The sequence below is a fragment of the Eptatretus burgeri genome, chromosome 2, assembly GCF_056783735.1.
Source record: "Eptatretus burgeri isolate ZD-2024b chromosome 2, Ebu_testis_v1, whole genome shotgun sequence".
Classification (NCBI taxonomy): domain Eukaryota; kingdom Metazoa; phylum Chordata; class Myxini; order Myxiniformes; family Myxinidae; genus Eptatretus; species Eptatretus burgeri.
The window spans coordinates 129,402,904-129,424,865 of NC_140962.1; the positions used below are offsets into that span (position 1 = coordinate 129,402,904).

Consider the following 21,962-nt stretch of genomic DNA (forward strand, 5'->3'; position numbering starts at 1 on the left):
TGTGGCGAGAAGGAGCCAATAAGATGGAAAAGAAGAATATAAATTGAGAAAGGAGGGGTATCGGCTGAATGAGAGCAATGAATGATGGAATGTGGGCAATCTGTTCAAGAATAAACTGCACTATTGTTATTTATATTCCACTCCACTGTTGTTAATTTTACTCCAACACCAGCTTTCAGCTCAATTTCATCATACTTAAATGGCCAATGGGACAGGGTAAGCACAGCTTCAAGGAGGGGAAGGGGGGTGGGGTGGGGGTAATCATGAAAGTGTCATTTGTTTCGGGCTGGGCGATATTGATACTTTCACAAGTCAATTATTGTTCCTCCAAATATCGACGATTAGGCAATATATTGGCATTGCAAAATCACTTATGCTCACGAGTGCTCCACCCAGCAGCGATAGCTAGCGCCGGGCTGGGGTACACACTATCAATGTGTATATAAAACTAATGATGACCCTCTGTGCAATAGCTAAAAGATATACTGTTTAATGCAATGTAATCAGTCCTAAAATTGATGTGAACACTTTCATGTGCTCTCACTGAAAGCAGTATTTGTGTCATTGTCATCCAAACACAACATCATAGTGGGTATTTTTGAACATTCATTGCACTTTTGCAGAGTGGCGAAGAAGCTGCGATGGCCTGACTTATCTATACTGTACTGTACATTAAAGTCACAGGATTTCTCCGTCTGTTCATCTGCACATCACGCTCCTTTCGCTGGGACATCATTACAGCATTACGTCTCATGCAAGGCTAGGCCTCTGTGGACGTGCATGTCATCCCAACGTCTAGCACTCAATCCATCCCATGCTCATCTAGTTCTTTGAAGTTATTTCTTTGTCATGATGGGCACATGAAGGGATGAAATGCACAGACAGTGATGGTGAGGAGGGGGCGAGAGGATGAGTGTGGTGTTTAACGTAGGTGTTTGTCGCTCTGAGGGAAGAATGTTTGTGAGCTGCCTTGGGGACAGCAATTTCTGCAGGCGCTTCGCCATCTTGATAAAAGTTGTCCTGCACGGGATCTGAGTCGGAGTTCAGATGTCATGATTGTACCGATGCAAATAGACCCCTCCTACTCAAGCACCGGCTCAGTATACTTATGGAAGACCCTGCTGATGAGGCAGCAGAATGGAAAGCAGCGAAGGCGCTTACCGGAACGAAAGTACATGGGTTTATTCTCGAACCGACAAAGAATAGACGAACACAAGGAAATTCAATAATAATTGTTTTATAAAAATAAATCAAAGAGTGAAAATGAAAGGTGAGGAAAAACTAAATCCTAATTTGAGACGTCTCCACTCAATCACAAAAACAGACGAGGGGAAAGATAAAATAAAAGAAAATCCCCCCTTTATGTCGGCACTCAGCTTTGTGTCCATAATGACCTTTAAAAGCCTGGTGATCGTCGAACCGCCAAGTTACCGCACAGGTAGTGCACAAGATGGCGCGAAGTCGCTCTCCGCGGCGACATGCGTGAGGAAATTTGTGTGGGTGTGCTTCCTTCGTTCTCCACTCCATGCGAAATGCCTGGAGCCCACAAACTGCCATTACACTTCCTTCTCACGATCGAAATTACCAACACCGCTCCCTGTCAGTACCAGGTCCACACACACACCAAATGGCAACCCTTCCTCTTTGATCATGCAAGGGAATGCCGAGTTAGGGCAGAGAGACGTGCTCTTCTCCTTCTCTTCCTCTCCTTCCACAGCACACAATCTCCATGACCCAGCTGAACAGACAATGGATAGAGTCTTGCTCAAGCACATGGGCAAAATCACGCCAGCACGAACAACGAAAATCACGCAGCTTTCTTGTCCGTGCCAAGGAAAAACCCAAGAAAGAGATTATTCTGTTCCAACCACCCTTTTCTCACGTGAACCTCCTCTCTCTGACGTCACCCTGACCAATGATGAACCTTGGGGGTGTGGCCTGCCGTTACAATTCCTGGGAGGCGGGGTTTTGTCTGCTCGGAAACATTCGGGCTCTGTTGGCAGCTGGATCAGTTGTTGTTGTAAAAATGTGGGTTTTATTATGGCCGGCCTTGTAAATGCAAAAACATAAGAAAACGTCATAGGGCAATCACATACTGGGAGAAACTAGCCTTAGACCCTACCAAGTTAACACAACACCACCCCCCGTGTGGTGACCCGTAAACAATCTTAAGCTCACAGGTTTCACTACTTAAATTACATCTAGATGTCTCCTACACATCCACGGACCATGCTATACGGATACAATCCTATCTTCACGATGGGATTCCTCCATCTACACCCACAAATGCAACAATATTCTAACTAAATCAAAGAAAATGTCTCGCAAAATCTTTAGTTTATGATACCGCACACCACTTTTTCCATTATTGAATGTGCCGATATGTCAACAGTTTGAAAAATGTAGTATCGCGTTGCCGATATTTTTTCAATATCTCAATGAGCCAATAATAATGAGATATCGCCCAGCCTTAGATTAGTCATGTTCAGGCAAAACATGGCTGTGAAGAAATAGCCATGTATTGCGTGAACCTAACTGCAAAGCAAAATAGCTCCATCGTGTGTACAGTATTGTGTGGTGATTACAAGCAAATATCCTGTGCATTCACTGAGAACTAGAGTTCATAGAACACCTTACCACCAACCTCCCACCCCCTAACAGTGTTCAGTTGTGTATATATAATTGAAATAAAATAATAATTGTTAAGTTCGTACAAAAAAAAATTCTGGAAGTTTGGTGCTGTTGATGTAGTCGAATGCACCACCTTATGTAACATGTCCAAATACTGCCAAAACTTGAGGGTTTTGGAAGCAATAAGAAGGCAATTTGTGTTCTCCAGTATTCAAGGGTATAATTAAATTTAAAGAGCAGGTTTTGGGTCGCTGATGACTTCGCGTGATTCAAAGGTTGTAATTACATTAATAATCGTTGGGCAATTATTTTTACATTTGAAACTCAAAATATGCTAAAATTAACTTTTAAGTCAAAACTTTTGTCAGTGATCGAAAAACAGACCGAAAAGATGCTATGACGTCACATTCTCCGAAAACTTCGTGAACATTCGGAAACAGCGTGTGAACAATGGCGAGATGCGAATCAGAGAGTGATTTCAGCGGCGATGAAATTGAGTGTTTTCATTCCGATATTGCCGAGGACGAGTCGGAGGATGATGGGAATTTATACGATGGAGTTTCTGGCCCTGAGCCATATAAATTTGGCCACTTGCAAGTGCCAGAAAACGGCCTATTTCGTGTACAAGTGGCAGGGCTGACTGCCCGGCAGTTCACACTGGCAGACTCCACCAGACAGATTGGTTTTTAGATTTTCATTTTCTTGTGCGATGCATAAAATAATGTAAAGTTTGATTCGTCTGTGACTTGATATAATAATTTTTAACCCTCCAGTCACTCAAGAGTCAGAAATAGAATGAATCAATAATGGACCCAAATATATTATACACCGTAGCCTTGGCGTTGAAGTCTCTGACAGCTGAGCTTGACCCCAGCGAAAGTGAACAGTTGGAACAAAACCCAACTTTCAAAAGACTGTTGTGGCATATAAATACCAAAACATGTTTAGCCTCATTGGGAAATATTCTACCGAATTTAGAAAAAAAAAAAAGTGGAAAATTGATCAATTTTTTTACAATTGAAATGAAACAGCCCAATTTGCTGATGCTGTTAAAAAAAAGTAATTTAATCAACAATAAGTTGATTTGTTGAGAAATTTTTTCATGCTTGTGTTTTTCAGAAAGTTTATTTATGTGTTTTTCCATGTACTCTTTTAGAATACATTTCAAGGTTTTTCTCACTTAAACTCAACAATTGATTCTGTGACAGAGCAGTATCTGGAGAACTTGTCAACCAACAACTCATATTTAGAGAGTGGTGATCAGATGTGTTTATGCCTTCGTAATCCTCGGCTGTGAAATGGTCACCACAAAAGACAAGTCTATCCAAAGGGTCCTCTTTACCCGTTTTCTTTGGGGGAAAATTCGCCGTTTTATTTGTACAAATCTTATCCACTGCCGGCAAATGTTTGATTCCTTCGGAAATCGGTGGGAGCGATTACCCGTTTTCCAGCCATTTTCGCAAAACATGGCGACACACGTACGAGGCATGATGTACAAATATCCAAATAAGTTTGTTCTACAATAATTCAAAATAAAAAAGGATAATATAGACAGTTGCAAGCTCAAAAAAAGCGAAAGAACGGCCCGCTGAACTGGACACTTCTTATTGAGTGATTGAGCGTCCGCTTTGTTTTGGAGAACGTGACGTCAACATCCAAAAAAATCACGAGGCTGTTTTTTTTTTCAACAGCCTCGAGAAATAACTTTGTAGTTAAATTTCATTAATTTTCCCAATAGTTAGGCAACCACAATAGTTTGCATCAAACTATTTAATGCACATATAATCATCTATCTATAATTCCAGCAGTGTGTGTGTGTGTGTGTGTGTGTGTGTGTGTGTGTGTCTGTGTCTGCTGTTTCTCGACAACCGCTGGTCCGATCTAATTGAAACTTGCCAGATATATTGCTGGGGACCCGAGGATGTGCCTTTTCAAGGTTTGATATTAATCGGACAAGTGATTCCCAAGTTATGGCCATTTATTTACCAACCAATAACAGGAACCGTTGCTGCGGCCATTTTATATCAACCAATGACAGGAAGCGTTTCTGAGTAGCCATGGTCGATGGTGAAGAGAAACTCAGCCGCGTTCACCATTACGGGTTTTTTCTCTCCTCTCCTCTCCTCTCCGTGTTTTTCCTTGCGAAAAGGCAAAATACGTTGGCGCTAATTAAATAATTGGCCATTAAAACTAAATTGCGAATAATCATAACTGCGATATGCGAACTTCCGGATAGTGACGAGTACTGTATTCTTTCTCGATTTCTGTACTTTCTCGATTTTCTTAAACACAATGCCCCAATCCAGTCATCATTTACGACAGTGAAGGAAAGGCCTGTCTGGTTGTTTGAAAGGTTTTTTTTTTGCACATACGGCCACGCACGTACGGGTACGCGAGAGCGAAGGAACGGCCTGTGTGGTTGTTGTTTCTGGCACGCGGTTTGAAAGTTTTTTTGTTTTGTTTTGTTTGCACGTACGGCCACACATGTACGGGCACGCACTAGTATTGATAAATTTTCAGAACATGTTTGGTGACCTGCTCTTTAAAGATCACCTGCTCTTTAAAGAAAACAAGTAAAAATTTTTTTTTTTTTTTAAAGACATAAAATGTCATAGCCCCCATTGTTTTAATAGTTTTGCTGTGCAGAGTTAAAGGGCAAGCCCATATTTATGTACAACTAAAATGGCCACCAGTCTCCCATTCAGCCATCTTTAATCAGATCGCAAAATAAAATGAGGGTCACATATATGCCCTCGTGCACTGTGCTTATGCAAGGTTTGAACAAAATCGGACCATGCATGCCTGAGAAATGGTTGGGGACACATTTAAGTAGCAAAATGGCCACCAATCAGCCATCTTTGACCTGATCTCAAAAAAAACATTATGTGCATATGTAAGCATAAGAAAAAAAAATGATGTGTATAAAACAATTCATTATCTGGGTGCCAAGTTTGAACATCAGTAAATGCATGTCCGAGAAATGGTTGAGGACGTGTTCGGCACCGAGGTTTTTATTTATTTCTTTTTTAACTAAAATGGCCATCTGACAGCAAAAAAAATGACATGCATATGTAAGCTCTCATTCATTATCTGTGTGCCAAGTTTGAACATCGGTAAATGCATGTCCGAGAAATGGTTGAGGACGTGTTCAACATCAGGTTTTTACAACTAAAATTGGCAGGTCGGTGGTCTTTCTGTCTTATACTGTCTCCTCTCCAGTCTTGCCCCCCCTCCTCTGTCTGTGATTTGTCCCCACCATATTTCCACAGGGCGCTCAAGGTCCGCCAACAACCACCTTCTCGTAAAACTACCAAAATCACGAATCACTGCTCACCGTCACTCTTTAATTCCTCTTTTTCCCCACCTTTGAAATAAACTCCCTCATTCTGTTCAATCCCATTCTTCCCTCCAGGCCTTCAAAACAGCTATTCACCACCACCTCTTATCTTATCTTATCCACCACCCCATTCTCTTATCCACCACCTGATCCAAATCCTCGATCTTTTCTACCCCTGTTAATCCACCCCAAACCCACCTCCTTCAAATTCCCTGCTTTCCCACCTGAAAGTCCCTGCAATGTCCATCTTGTACACCCCAGGATCCCTGCCCCATCCCTCTCCCTTCCACAGATCTCCTAATGTCTCTGTTTCCCACTGTTTTGTCCTTCCCACTCACACCCCTCGTCTCATACCCCCCTTGCTGTGTGTTGTGTGTTAGCTCTCATACAAGCCTCGACAAGGTATACAAAAAATAAAAAAATATATTAAAAAAAAATATATATCGCTCCAAGCTCCGAATTTGAAAACTTCTAGTACTTAGAAAAGTGATGTACACAACGATTCGTAGCTACGATGAACAGGCATTCGATATGAGTGAGGAAAGTGAAAAATAAACTTTGTTAAGAAATCATTGCGGCCTATTCCAAGTCAAGACATGGTTGAGCAGGCCAGAAAACATGGCAGCTTCAGACCACAGCGAGGTTACCCAGGAAACACCTTAAGACCCCAGACAGCGAGGTGGCCGAGGATCGTCTGATGAAGGATGCAATTAAATATGGCCGTTAATTATCTTCAAAAGGGGTATTTTAATTAAGCCAAACACCCAATTTTCAATCTTGCACTTCCTTGGAGTTTTCTTAGTATGCATGCAAAGTTTCAAGCTGCGAGGTTTAATCATTTTGGAGTTATGGAGGAGACACAGAATCACGCACAGAATCATACACACTTACACACACACACACACACACACACACACACACACACACACACACACACACACACACACACACACACACACACACACACACACACACACACACACACACACACTTTTATTAGTGCAGATGACAGTAGTATCCTTTTACAATAAAGTGTGACAGACACACAAAACAGATATTTCTCCTTCTAGTAGATGGTGTGACTGAATATAAGAAAAAAAAAGAAAAGAAAAGAAAAAAAAACCTCATGCAGGAAATCAAGAGGATTGTGTTTGTTATTGTCATACCTCTCATCACTGTGCTGCATTCATACTGATCCAGCACATTTCCATGCTGTGCAAATATCAATGCAGAACATTTCCAACAGATCCAGCACATTTCTGTGTACCAATACTGATACAGCACTTTTACCATTCCAATACCAATCCAGAAAATTTCCGTGCCACACCAATATTGATCCGGCACAGTTCAGTGCAGCAATACCTGGATCAGTATTGTCATGATCCCCTCTCCCGCCCCTCTTGTCTCCTGCTCACCTTGTTATATGTTCTGTGAGTTAGCTCTTATACAAGCTTCGACAATGTTTGCAAAAAAAATAAAAAAATTAAAAAAATCCAGCAGGTTTCCATTTCACAAATACTGATCCAGCACATTTCTGTGCCAATGCAAATACCGATCCAGCACATTTCTGTGCCAATGCCAATATTGATCCAGCACATTTCTGTGCCATGCCAATACCGATCCAGCACATTTCTGTGCCATGCCAATACCAATCCAGCACATTTCTGTGCCATGCCAATAGTGATCCAGCACATTTCTGTGCCATGCCAATACCGATCCAGCACATTTCTGTGCCATGCCAATAACGATCCAGCACATTTCTGTGCCATGCCAAAACCAATCCAGTACATTTCTGTACCTTACCAGTATCAATCCAGTACATTTTTGTGCCATGCCAAAACCAATCCAGTACATTTCTGTGCCTCACCAATACCAATCCAGTACATTTCTGCAGTGGCATGCGGGGGGGGGGGGGGGGAGGACCGATGGTGCGTTGGCCCCGGGCATCCAATCAGAGAAGGAAATAAAATAGTAATTTAAAAATTTCAGCGGTGATAAATCAATTTTTGGAGGTTCACCGCACTGCAGAGGCAGTTGTTAGCCCTTTATTCCTTTAACATGGTGTACCCTTTCTGTCTCGAGAAAATGGTGCTTCTCCCCATCCCCCCACACGCATGCGCATGATTTACGTGGTGCAACCATCAAAAGCAACAAGCAGACGTGGCTGTTCGTTCCTGCGTTTCCTCGAGTCATAACTCGTCTTTTCTTCAGGTTTTTGTTCATATAGATTAGTTCTTTTACCTACTCAGGTCAGTGAATAGCTCGAGAACGGGTGCAACTACGTTTCTTATAGGTTTTTTGGTGATATTTGATGAAATATTTACGTGGGATGTAGTAAGAGTGAAGCCTGGATGATCAGAGGACTGCTATGGCATTTAATCTCGGAATAGGAGACATTTATTCCTTAACATGTTAATATTTGAATACAGATACCACTAATTTGCAAGTCTATGCTATTGTTACGGATTTGGAATTCGATTGCACACACCATACAGGTTCCTTTAGTCAGCTATGTCGATAAGTGCTTGTTTATGATCTACGGATCATAAACGGAATAGGTTGAGCCGGTTGCTCGGCTCGAGCTGCGAGTGGTGGCTTCTTCTTCTTCTTGGTTCGTGGAGCTCTTTGTTCTCCATTTTGGTTCCCTGCTTGGTGCGACTCATCGGCCTCTTCTTGGAGGTGGTTCCTTGGTGGAAGCGGCGCATCAACAGGAAGGATCGGCGCATCGACGGGAAGGATCGGCGCCTCGTCTCACCAGCATGTGTTGAGAAGTGCGGGAGGATTCGCGGGAGCTCAGAAAGGATCGCGGCTTATGGCAATTGGGTCCAGCTCGCTCTCGCTGGAGCTCGGGTCCGAACAACTTGAAGACCACACGAGGTGGAGTGGTTCAAGATAGGCTCTGGGTTTCAGCTCACCTGTCCTCCGAGCTGGAGCTCGTTATTAAAGGCCTCAGCCACAATTTATTGGGTGTGTGTGTGTGCGTAAGTGTGTCCGTGGGCCCGTCTAATAAGGAGGAAATTGTTAAGTGCTTTGTGTGCTGTAAATGTTTGCATCGCATTTCGTATAGTCGGAATAGTTCTGCTCTTACGTGCTTCCCTCGTTCCCCATTATTATTAATAAATACCCCAATTGTTAAATGCTTCCAGCTCATCGCGTCAATTCTTTCATTGACTGAGCATTTTGTGTGTTGGGAGTTAGAAAGCCGTTGGTTTGCCATAAAAGGGGGACATTTGGACCGACGGTTCTCGGCGATTAAGCCGCTCGGAATCGCGCACGGGACAGGCTCGCCTCAGCGGTTTGTTCTGTCGAGGGTGGAATACCCTGGTAGTTGGATCACATAGGTATTTAGGTACATTGAAGATTGGCAATCGACCCTACCCCACGTGATCTGCCGATTGGCGTATTTCGGTTCTTGTACAAGGACCCGTTGCTCGGAGTTATCCGGGTGGTGATCTATATTCCGGTCGATCCGTCGGGTCGACTCGACTTGCGGCTCCATCAGAGCAATCGGTAGCCGACGACCTCCGACCCGTAACAATATAAATTGCACAAAATGATCAGTGGAGAATCGGTGTGAAATAATTTGACACGAAGGAACAAAGAAATGAAATATGGTTTATTCGTCTGCAACTGAACGATTGTTTACCATTTTCTCATGAGTCTTACGGTTTTTGAGATAGAAAATGAAATGCTACGAGTATTTTGTGTGCTTATTATTATCGAGTTTCAGAATTATTGCAGTATAGTTTATTCTCCACAACCACTCCATCTCCACAACACAGCGCCCTCCTCAGCAAACAGCGGCAAAATGCCACTGTTACGAACTCGCGGCGCAACAGGGGGAGCCACATTCCAGCGTCCGTGTGCAATCAGCCGTCCAAACGGCTGATTTGCATAAACGGATCAAGACGGACTTTGCCCTGGAAAAGGCCAGCCAATCAGAGGTGAAAGGGGTGGAGCCACCCTGGGGTGAAGGTTCAGAAGTGAAAGGGGAAGCACCGATTTCGGGTGGCGAAACCTCCAACGGCTTCTCCCCTCGGGCTTTAAAAAGCCACGTTGGCAATGCGCAGGGAGTTGGTGGTGGAGCTGTTATCTATAACAATATTATTGTTTTGATTTTAATGGTTTAATGGTTTTATCTCCAATTAAGATTTTTTGTTCTCTTATTATCTACAAATACAAGAATGAATATTTGTTCAAGAGAAAATAAGCTTGTCTCAGAAGTGTGTAAGTTAGTAATCACTTTGTACACACACACACACACACACACACACACACACACACATATATATATATATATATATATATATATATATTTTTTTTTTTTCAGATGTCTCAGATGAAGAAAGTACAACCGCGTGGAGCACAGAACAGGAAAAAAAAGAGGGGCAGAGTCGAAGATGAGTCCCATCAAAGAGGGGCATTAGATGCATGGAGAAAAAGAAGTAAAGAAGTAGGAGAACCTGGAGAAGTAAAAGATGATGTGGGTGCAGAGAAGGATTTTTCTGATACGGATTCAGCTCGGTCAGAACATAGTACTCTCTCTCCTCAGTCTCGTTGTCAGGATGATGATCCTTGTGAAGAAAATAAAGAAGATTTTAGCATATTTTTTGCAAAGAAGCGATTTTGGCTGTTTGAAGAAACCGATTCCAGGTCATTTGAAGATGACAATATTACAACATGGCCCTGAAAGATATCAGAATAAAAGTGGTCCATTTGCTGAGAAGGATGGGAGATCATTTTCCAAACAGTGGTTTGATAAAGTTTCCACAAACGGAGAAATTGTGGAGAGAAAATGGTTGTTATACTCTCCATATCGGAAAGCATGTTACTGTTTTGTTTGTTTTTTGTTTTCAAAGGAGCATTTGTCGTCTGTGTCAAACTTTAGAAAGGAAGACGGTTTCTCCACTTGGAGAAAATTAAATCCAAGAATACCTGACCCTTCTCATACAGCTCACATGAGGGAATACCTGAACCTCGGAGTTCGACTCCATCATTCAACTACGATAGATGCTGAACTTCAACAGCAAATGGTTGCTGAAAAGAAAAGATGGAAAGCTATAACTGAATGGATTGTCGAGGTTATATCCTTTCTGGCAAAACAGAATCTGGCCAATCGTGGACATCAAGAAGAAGGAATATCTGGGTTATCAGAGCCAGGGGAGACAGTCAGTGAAAATACAGGAAACTTTCTAGCAACAATCAGACTTTTGGCCAAATATGATGACATCTTAGCAAAACACTTGCAGAGAGGGAAAGAGAAACCAAAAAGTGTCACCTTCTTGTCCAACAGAATTCAAAACGAAATAATCAATCTTCTTGGTGAAACTGTCAAGAAAAATATAATTTCCGAAATTAAGGACGCAAAATATTTTAGCACAATGCTGGATTCAACTCCAGATATTGCCCATGAAGATCAGGTTTCTGAAATTCTGCGTTACGTTCATATTGATGAAAACAGAAAAGTAGAAATAAAAGGAGACATTTCTGGGATTTTTTCAAGTCAACAAGAAAGATGCAGTCAGCCTGGTAAATAAAATTCAGGAAAAATTGGAAGAAGACAAAATTTCCATGAATGACTGTCGTAGTCAAGCATATGATAACGCAGCAGTTATGGCTGGCGTGAGAGGAGGTGTTCAACAAAAATTATTGAAGTTAACCCAAAAGCTGTGTTTGTGAACTGCGAGAACCACAGCCTCAATTTGGCCTGTGTCCATGCAAATGAGGTGCAACCTGTTGTTCCATCTTTTGGCATTCTGGAAAAATCTACTTTGTTTTCTTCATCTACTTCTCGTTGGGAAGTGTTAAAATATTTTGTCACTCGGACTGTGAAAAGACAGTGTGACACAAGATGGAGTTCCAGCCATGATGCTGTGCAAGTAATCCACAAAGAGTGTGACAACGTTATTGCAAGCCTTCAACACCTGCTGGAAGGAGAATTTTCAAGGGAAACTAAATCTGATGCAGGATCGCTACTGAACTCGATTCAACAGTTACCGTTTATTAAATTTTATAGCTTTATTAAATTTTTGGTACTCAGTTTTATCATCAGTGGAGAAAGTCTCAAAACGTTTGCAGGATCCGAAAATGGGGTTCCATGAAGCTTCTGATCTGAGAGGACTTAATCATATCTTGAATTTGAAGAATGACGAAATTATCCACAATGCAATACATTTAGCCAATGAATATTGTGAAAATTGGGGAAAACCAATTGCACGAACAAGGAGAAGAAGAAATGAATAGAGTAATGGTAGAGATTGTGAACAGATTAAAAACTGAAATTGAAGACCGCAGTGTCCATCTTCAAAGACTCAGTGACCAATTTTCTTTTCTTCTGAACTTGAATTCAGTAGTGATTGAAGATGAACAAGAAAGAGAGAAATTAAAAAAGGAATGTTCAAACTGCAAATTATTATGACAATGATGTGGTTGCAATTCAGTTATATGACAAAATTATTGATTTTGTGATGCTCCTTTGAGCTGGAGGGAATAGAGTTCCCCCTGATCCTAAAGATGCTCTGGAGTCTTTACTGCAGTATGGGAGGGATGTCATTCAGACGCTGTGTGTTTCATACAGATTACTGCTTACAATCACATTTTCAGTCGCAAGCTGTGAAAGGTCATTTTCAAAACTGAAATTAATAAAAACATATCTGAGGTCTTCTATGTCACAGGAGCGACTGACCAACCTGGCTTTAATAAGCATTGAAAAATAATTTCTCACAGCTGATGTAAAAAGTGAAGTAGTTCAGGTGTTTTGTGACAGGAGGTATCATTTGGGGAAAATAACTTAATAAATTTGATTGATTTATATTAAAATGGAATAAAGCGTTTATTTCATGTTTCATCTGTGTTTATATATTCAAAATGTTTTCCTTTCTCATAATATTTCTCAGCATATTAGGCCTGATACTTGAGTCTTTGGGGCATACAATGAAGATTTGCCCCAGGCATCACCAGACCTCTGCACGCCACTGATTTCTGTGCCTTACCAGAACCGATTCAACACATTTCTGTGCCTTGACAGTACTGATCCAGCACATTTCTGTGCCACACTAATACTGATCCAGCACGTTTATGTGCACCAAAATAGCGATCTTGTTGCTCTTCCATGAGCCCCACTCTTGTGGAGAAAAAAAAACGATCACAAATGAATTTATGCAACAAGGCAACCATCACAAAATAACAGTTTACACTCAAAGTTAGAATTGAAGCCAGTCTAATCAGACCAAAGGTAAGCATGTCTGTGCTGTCATGTTAGCCCTTCACTCCACACTCTGTGCATCAAACCTAATGCACTCAAATCAACTGTCTGCAGTTTGTGCTTTCAAGAATTTCCAAATAATTTACTCACATAAATCTTTCGCTGATCTTCATCTTCATCTTCATCAAGCTCAATAAGGTGAGCATCACCAAGAGTGAGATCTTCAATCAAAATGAAAGTAATCACACAAAAGGGAGGAAGAAAAACAACTAGATGAATCACAAAAACATGACTCGTTAAAACAAAAACAAACACTTATGGGACAAGTTTATTTATGAAATACAATTAGCAGATGTACCCAGCATTGCCAGGTGCTGTTCTAATCCTGTTGGCATTTTGAATAAATCAAATTTTGTTTTTTCCCTTTTTTTGTGGGGGCCAAAAACACTTCCCTTCACACACTAAGGAATACAGTCAGGGATCATTCAATATTACCTTTCACAAAGCGAAAAAGTACAAAGGCTGAGGCACTATATTGACTCACAGCGCAATAAACTTTTTAATCGTGGCATCACCAACAAAAACTGTCTCCCATACCTCATTTCGACCAATTTATATTCCTGCACCTTCACCAATACCTACACCTGCTGCACAACCACTGCCTGCACCCGCTGCACCGTCACCACTGCCTACTCCCACCGTGTTTTGTTTGTTTTTTTAGGCTTTGTCTATTTCATATAAAAATAACCCGACGTACACACATGAAGCAAAATAATGTGTACGGCTTATGTGCATATCTAATCTAATACATCGTGGTTATATACCTGGGATAATTCAAAAAGCACTGGGCCATGGACTAACACCCAAGCCTCAGGCCTGAGGCCTGCCGATCTGTGCTGCCTCGTGCAATGGCGGAGCATGATTTTATTGGGGTGAGTCAGGCTTTACACCAATGGGTGTAAAGCAGTGGGGTGGAATCAGTGCAGCTAACACTGACCCATGTGTAATGTGATATTTTCTAAGTCTAAAAAGGGCATAACTCTGTTAAAAATTGACGAAATGCCCGAAAACTCAAACTTGTTCTGTAACTTATCATACTGAAGCCATGTACCAAGTTTCAGTTGACGATGTTAAAGGTGGGGTTGACTCGGCCCGTCATCCTTCCGAGGTCGGCAAAATGAGTGCCAGCTTGCTGGTATCCTGTGTCGGAGTGGCGACCTGTCCAGGATTGTGCCCAATAACCAAGGAGACTGCTTAGGCAGCACCAACACTATGCACAGAGTATGGTCCCAATGAATGGATGGATGGATGGATGGATGTCAAAGGGTATGAAAATAAAAGTTGGAAAAACCACAGGTGGGAAGGACAGATGGACAAATGGAGACAGAGACAGACAGACAGAGAGCAAACCTGTAGTCCCCTCCAGTGAAACTGGAGTTTGACGCTAAACCGAAATGGAGGAAACCCAACGTTCTTGAGGCATTATATGCTTATCACGTCCCCCCAGATGAATAAACCCAAGCCTATATCTACTATAACCTACATACCCAAGAAAGAATAGCAACATGACCCCCACCCCAACCCTTGCTGCTCCCATCGGGAGTAGATGTACTCATATAATTAAAAGGGATATAATTGCCACAATATCCTTTCAACAACACCCAGCACTTGAATGTCTACCACTACATCTTCCATAAATCCTGGCAAGAACCCTGAAGCCTTTTTTTTTTTCCAACAAATATTACTTGTTTCTCATGAACAAAAACTCGTATTGTGCCATTTCTCCGACCTACTTGTAGAATATGAGTATGTCACAGCTAATATTTTTGGGGTTATATATTCGTTCCAAAAATAAACAAATTTTGAAAAACATCACGTTTTATTTCAAATTGATGTTGAATGACAAATCAAGATTATCCGAGGTGGTGAAAGAATAGAACAAACTTGTGAAGTTGACGAACGATTTTAAAATGTATTTTGGATAGCTTGTATTGAAAATAATCTCTCGAGAAACACTGTTTTGTCTGCTATTCCCTCCTTATCTTGAATTATTTCAAAGCTTTAACAGAGTAATCTTACAAACAACAAATTTTATGCATTTGCCTGAAAGATGTGCAGCACAGCTTTCCAGATAACATTTATGTCGATCTGAAATTGCCTTGAGAATGTAATGAACAATCTGTACTCTCATTTTATGACATTTTGTCTTTTTTTTGTTTTTTTGAGAATAATCACCTTTAGTTCTTAAAAGAGGATACAAATGAGGATGAACAAGGCAAGACTTTTAGGTGGCACACACACAACTTAATGGTCTTGGCATTGTGATCATTTTTATTTTTTTCATCTACTGGATAACACTTTCACCAATAACATCCAAATACCTGAAAAGTGTTTTCCATAAAATCCATTTTAAATGGAAATGTGAACTTGTATGGGGCATTTTAACCGATCAGATATAAAAGTACGAAACTGCTGGCTGAGCTATGGCCTGATATCGACTTCATATACCTGACATTCTCCCAGCGAATGAGTAGCCAAGATGAGGAAGAGGAGAGCATGAGTCAAGTGCCCTGAAAATTCCACCATGACCCCAGCATCCAGAATCATCTGGTCACACACAAGATCAAGGTCAGTCATGATACAACGCCAAGATCTAGATAGAATGGAAAATAGACAACACAAATCAGATCAATTGCAGAGTCAAAATAAGTCAATAGGTATTTATTGCGAGCATTAGTGTACGTTTCCATGAGTCTGAATCAACTAATGCATGAACGAGAATTCAAGCGTGACAAATAAAATATTTGAATGTGCAATATGAAAGGCCACATTTCCACCCACATGAGTGTAACAGACGATGCAAACTTGACAAGAATCACATCACAGCAAGTCTCCGATAGCCAGAAAAAGAGATTGGACACAAATTAGACGGAGTGTTTGAAGTTATGTGGAAATCTGCCTGAAAGGTAGAGCAGTCTCCTATGGACACTGCAGTGGAAAAATAGACCAGAGGATTTGGTAACCTTCACAAGGATCGCAATAAGTGTGCACCATCCTCAGGCAGGCATAACTTAATGGGTAATGCCATCATTGTTGCTGAGTCTATTTTTCTCTCTTATCTATTGGGCTGATCACCAAACATCCATTTGGATTGCTTCCTGGTCAATAGAGTTCTACTCCTCTCTCCCCGGTGGATGTTGGCTCTAAACCATGAAAAACAGGCTGCCTGAGCAATACATCTGCACAAATATTAACTCAAGGGAGATGACAAAGAGCTCATTTGCATTTGAAAACTTGCTTCAACTTCCGGCATGCTCTCAACCTGTTGCAGACTTCTCAAGACAATGTATATACATATTGAATTTGCAGTTGCAGACTCTCCACACTCACAAACTAGAGAATTCATAGAACACCTTACACCCAGTGCAGTCTTGAGAAAAAGGACAGTGAAAGGGTATTTTAAACTCGTACTTTGTGTTTCCGAGCACAATCTACATTCCCTATGATCCACCATTTTGCCTGAATCTCAATATTCCCCAAAAATGAGAGAGAGCGCGAGCGGCACATTTGATTGGTTGAGATAGCGTAATATTGTGTCCAAGCACTGCTAAACTGGAGGTATTTTTTAGAAGTGACAAGAAGGCGATTTGTTTTCTCTAGTGTTCATGTACATAATTCAATTGAAGTAAAATAAAGATTTTAAAAGCTATTAAACAAAAAGAGAAAAGTTTTTCGGAAGTTTACTAACTTCCACACCACCTTATTTTACGTTTGCGAAGAGCCCGGGGGAGACGGCGAAGAGCCCGGGGGAGGCGGCGAAGAGCCCGGGGGATACGGCGAAGAGCCCGGGGGATGCGGCGAAGAGCCCGGGGGATGCGGCGAAGAGCCCGGGGGAGACGGCGAAGAGCCCGGGGGAGGCGGCGAAGAGCCCGGGGGATACGGCGAAGAGCCCGGGGGATGCGGCGAAGAGCCCGGGGGATGCGGCGAAGAGCTCGGGGGATGCGGCGAAGAGCTCGGGGGATGCGGCGAAGAGCCCGGGGGATGCGGCGAAGAGCCCGGGGGAGGCGGCGAAGAGCCCGGGGGAGGCGGCGAAGAGCCCGGGGGAGGCGGCGAAGAGCCCGGGGGAGGCGGCGAAGAGCCCGGGGGAGGCAAGGAGTGAACTTACACGAGCATGAATGTGCTTGGGTCTAACTGAGTGGCAGGAGGTCTTTTTTGAAAAACGTGGTGGAGGAGCACGAGAGAGTTGGGGAGGATTGCATGAGAGTCGACAAGTGAGTGACGGAGTTGAGGGGAGCACACGAGGTAGGGGAGTAACGTATTTGTGCAAGCGTGCCGAGGGTAAAACCTAGTGACGAGAGTCGACTTAAAAAAAAAATCATTTACTGAAAAAATTTAACTATTGCTTTTTTTAACTTTGGAAAATTTACTTTGAAAAGAATTTACTATTTATGAGAATAGGACAAAAGGAAGGGGAGTGAAATGAGGAGGAGGGGGATGCGTGCGTGTGCGTGTGCGCACACAGCTTGGTGACAGCAGGCTAGTGTCGTAGGTCCAGCAGGTCAGCCTGCGCAACACTGCAAATTGATAACCAGAATGTCCCAAACTAATCAAGATGGTACTACTGTAGATCTGCCAGGCGGGCAGCGGTTCAGAAGTGAGGTCCGGATAGATAGTCTGAATGTGAAATCAATGAAAGGGAGGGAGTCGAGATGATGGAGAAGGAGGTGGGAAGTGTTGTGTGTGCAGGAGACCAAATGTAAAGGGGACAGGGCAAGGAGGTTGGGAGGAGGATACAAGCTGTTGCACGTGGGGGGGAGGGGGGTTGGAGGGAGTAATGGTAGGGAAATAATATCATCCGAAGAAATCAGCAAGCAGGGGCTCAAAGTGGAAAGATATGAGGGACGGATAGTTATGGCATGGGTGGAGAAATATGGTGTGTGTTTATGGGCCACAAACGGGAAGGACCATGGCAAAACAGCAAGAGTTCAGTGCCACTCTGGAGAGGATGATGGGAATGGTTGAGCTGGAGGTGATGATGTGCATTGCAGTGGACTTCAATGCACATATGGCAGTAGCAGAACCGGGTGAAGAGGAATGCATTGGTAAATTTGATTTGGAACGAGGAATAGAGAGGGTTGAGAGCTGGTGGAGCTGGTGGCAAGGAATGGTTTGGGATGGCCATAGCTGGTATGTTCTTTCAGAAGCGGGACAGCCACAAAATTACTCATCGGAGTGGACAACATAGAACAGACATTATTTGTTGGTTGTGAGGAAGCGACAGTTGTAGAGGATCTCGGATTGTAAGGTGAGAGAGCATGTCAGCACCAAGCACAAGCTGGTGGTGTTTGTTAAATGCATGAAGAAAGGAGAGAAGTTAAGAGCAGGGTTCGGAAGATGATTAGGTTGGGGAAGTGCAGGGACAACGTCCTCAAAGGAGTGGAGGAGTGGAAAAAGTACAGAGATAATTAGGGTTATTGCAGATGTTTTGTGTGGAAGGACATTGGGAAAGGGTACATCGTCAAGGGATAGAAACCAGGTATGGTGGACGGAGGAAGTAGCAGAGGCAATTGTGAAAAGGAGGAGGTTTGCAAGAGGATAGAGAAGATCAAGGATAGAGGGGGACAACCAGATGCAGGGTTGCTGCACCTGTCTGGGCAAAAGAAAGCAGCAAAGAGAGCTGTGGATAAGGCAAGGAATGATGTGGAAGAGGAGGTGTAAAACAAGTTGGAAGAGGCTGGTGGGAAGAAGATGATCCATAAATTGACCCTTGACAGGAATGAGGATAGCAAGGACATGAATGGGGGGAGGGCACGATTAAGAATGGTATTAGGACAGTGACAGAAAGGGGTGCAGTATTGAAGGTATGGGAAGGATATTTCAAGGAGCTCTTGAACTGGGGAGGAAGCAATGGTGAGCTGGAGCTTTTGTGTTATGTGGAAGGGAAAATGAAGTTAGTGGAGATCATGGAGGAGGTGAGAACAGCATTAAAGAGAATGAAGAAGGGAAGAGCGCCAGGCAATGACGAGATGCGCACATATGTGATAGTTGCTGCAGGAGAAATCAGAGTCAGTTGGAAAAAGAGGCTGCTGAATGTATGTATGTATGTATGTATGTATGTATGTATGTATGTATGTATGTATGTATGTATGTATGTATGTATGTATGTATGTATGTATGTATGTATGTATATATATATATATATATATATATATATATATATATATATATATATATATATATATATATATATATATATATATATATATATGAGGATTCGGTTCCAGAGGATTGGAGGAAAGGGCTTATTTGTGCTGATATAGAAGAGGAAGGGTGATGTTCAATATCCGGGGAAGTACAGAGGCATTACGCTCCCAAGTCATGTCATGAAGGCACTGGAGAGGATTCTGGACAGGAGGGTAGTAAGGAAGAGTGTGGAAATGGTGATTGGCAAAGAGCAAGAGGTTTAGAAAGTGTAAGGAGATGACGGATTGGATGTTCATGCTGAGACAACTGATGGAGAATAGGTTGGGGATGCAAGGTGAAATGGCATTGGGATTTGTGGACTTGGAGAAGGCTTACGACACTGTCCCGAGAGAGAAGGTGAAGGCCACACTGAGATGGATGGGCGTGCCGGAAACAGAAGTTAGGTTGGTGTAAGAGATGTAGAAGGGAACAAAGGGAAGAGTTTTGGTAGGTCCTAGGATGTTGGAGGAGTTCAGCATGAACAACGGCTTGAGGCAGGGAAGCTCTCTCAGCCCACTCATGTTTATCAGGGTGATGGAGCTGGTAATCAAGAGGGTAAATATTGTCATGTCCTGCCGGTTAACACCGACCTGGATGGATAGCCCAACAGTTCTTCTTGGAAACAAACAGCCAAGATCCTTAAAGATTATGGCACACGTGGGATGGAGAGCGGAAAGGGCGTGCACCAGACAGAAGCACATGGGTTTATCCTCTAACCCACAACGAGCAGACAAACACAGTAAATTCAACAAATGATAATTATTCAATAAAAATAATTCAATGATTCATCATGAAAATAACTCGAGTGATAATGAAAATAAATCAAAGCGTGAGGTAATGAAACGTGAGGTAAAATAAAACCTAATTTGAGAGGTCTACGCTCAGTCACAAAAACAGACAAGGGAACAGATAAAACAAAAGAAAATGCTCCCTTTGTTCTGGCACTTAGCTGTGTGTCCAGAGATGATCTTTTAGGAGCCTGGCGATCCTCGAAACTGCGTAGCCAACACGTGGAAAACGCACAGCAAAATGGCACCAAATCGCTCCTCGTGGTCACATATGTGAGGTAATTCATGCGGATGGTTTTCAACGCCAGGACCCTCGAACCGCCATTCAGTTTCTTCTCACGATCGAGATTGCACACGGCTCCCTCTAAGTTCCAGGTCCACATACACCAAATGGTGCCGCCTTTCTCCTCGATCATACAAGGTGATTGCTGAGGCTCCGAAACAAGAACAAGAGACGCTCTCTTCTTCTCCTTCTCTTCTCCTCGGAAACATACAAACTTCACGACCCAGCTGAACAGTCAATGGATAGCGTCATATTTCAGTGCATGAACAACGAGCATCGCGCTGCCTTCTTGACCATGTCGAGGAGAAGCTCGAGAGGTCATATGTGTCCTAACCGCCATCTCCACACTATCCTCATCCCCTGACGTCACACCAACCAATCATCAGCCTCAGGGGCATGGCCTGCTGGAACAAAGCCAGGAAGGTGGGGTTTTTTGCCTGCTCGGAAACATGAGGCTCTGTTGTTATTGTCATTGTTGGATGAATCTGGTTCATTTTTAAAGCCAGCTTTCTAAGTGCAAAAATGTAAGAAAAGGTCACGGGGGGGCAATCACATACTGGGAGAAACTAGCCTTAAACCCCATGTGGTGGCATGTAACAATCTGAAGCTGACGGTTTTCCCTAGTTGGTTTACATCGGGATGATTCCTGCCCATCCATGGGCCATGCTACACCATACAATCCTACCTTTACGATGAAATTCCTCCTTATTTCAGCTGCTCCCGTTAGGGGTTGCCACAGCGGATCATCCGTATGATCCGCATAGTGATTTGGCACATGTTTTACACCGGATGCCCTTCCTGACGCAACCCTGGTCGCCTCTTACGACACAGGGATATGGTACACCTATTTTAACCAGGGTATACACCGACCTAGCATACTGGTACTCATTTCACAGACCTCGGAAGGATGACAGGCTGAGTCAACCCCCTGGTGTATTAATTCAGTGGCCCAACGGGGCTTGAACTCAGGACCTTTTGGATCCCAAGCCGCTGCCCTAACCACTGCGCCAACACCAGGCTTACGATGAAATTCCTCCATATACCCCATAAACATAATAATATGAAAAGTATTCTGGGAGGATGTTGGATGCGGATGATCTGGCTGTTGAAGCAGAGAGTAGACGGGAGACAAAGCAAATACTGGGAGGAGTGAAAGAAGGCATTTGAGAAACATGGGCTGAAGATGAGAATGGAGAAGACCGGGGTGATGTGGGTAGGGCAGTACAGAAAACAAGAGGGAGAATTACTTTATAATACATGTCCCCTGCCGGTCCCAATTAATGTTTGTTTGCCTTAAATGCCTGCTCGAGCCGATACCGGAACAAAGAAGAAGAAAAAGAAAAAGAGGAAGAAGAAAAAGAAGAAAAAGAAGAAGACGACGACCACATAACCCACCGTGTTTGGGTCTATTCAGCAACATTAAAGAAAAAGCAATTTTCATTTACTGATATCTTTTTTTCGACGAGAAACCAATAA

At 42.7% G+C, this 21,962-nt stretch overlaps 1 protein-coding gene across 7 annotated transcripts in view; it reads right to left on the reverse strand.

Annotated features, from left to right (window-relative positions):
* CHD1L (chromodomain helicase DNA binding protein 1 like) overlaps window positions 1-21,962 on the reverse strand; it is a 139,051-nt gene that overhangs the window by 39,350 nt on the left and 77,739 nt on the right. For 6 of the 7 annotated variants that reach the window (XM_085871192.1, XM_085871191.1, XM_085871193.1 and 3 more), the window contains 2 exons: window positions 15,681-15,779; window positions 13,323-13,393 (listed from right to left, as the gene is read on the reverse strand). In XM_085871192.1, coding sequence (XP_085727318.1) covers window positions 13,323-13,393; window positions 15,681-15,779 — 170 coding nt within the window. Of the gene's footprint in view, window positions 1-19; window positions 1,537-13,322; window positions 13,394-15,680; window positions 15,780-21,962 lie in introns of those variants that run through there. The other variant, XM_085871194.1, reaches the window with a different exon arrangement.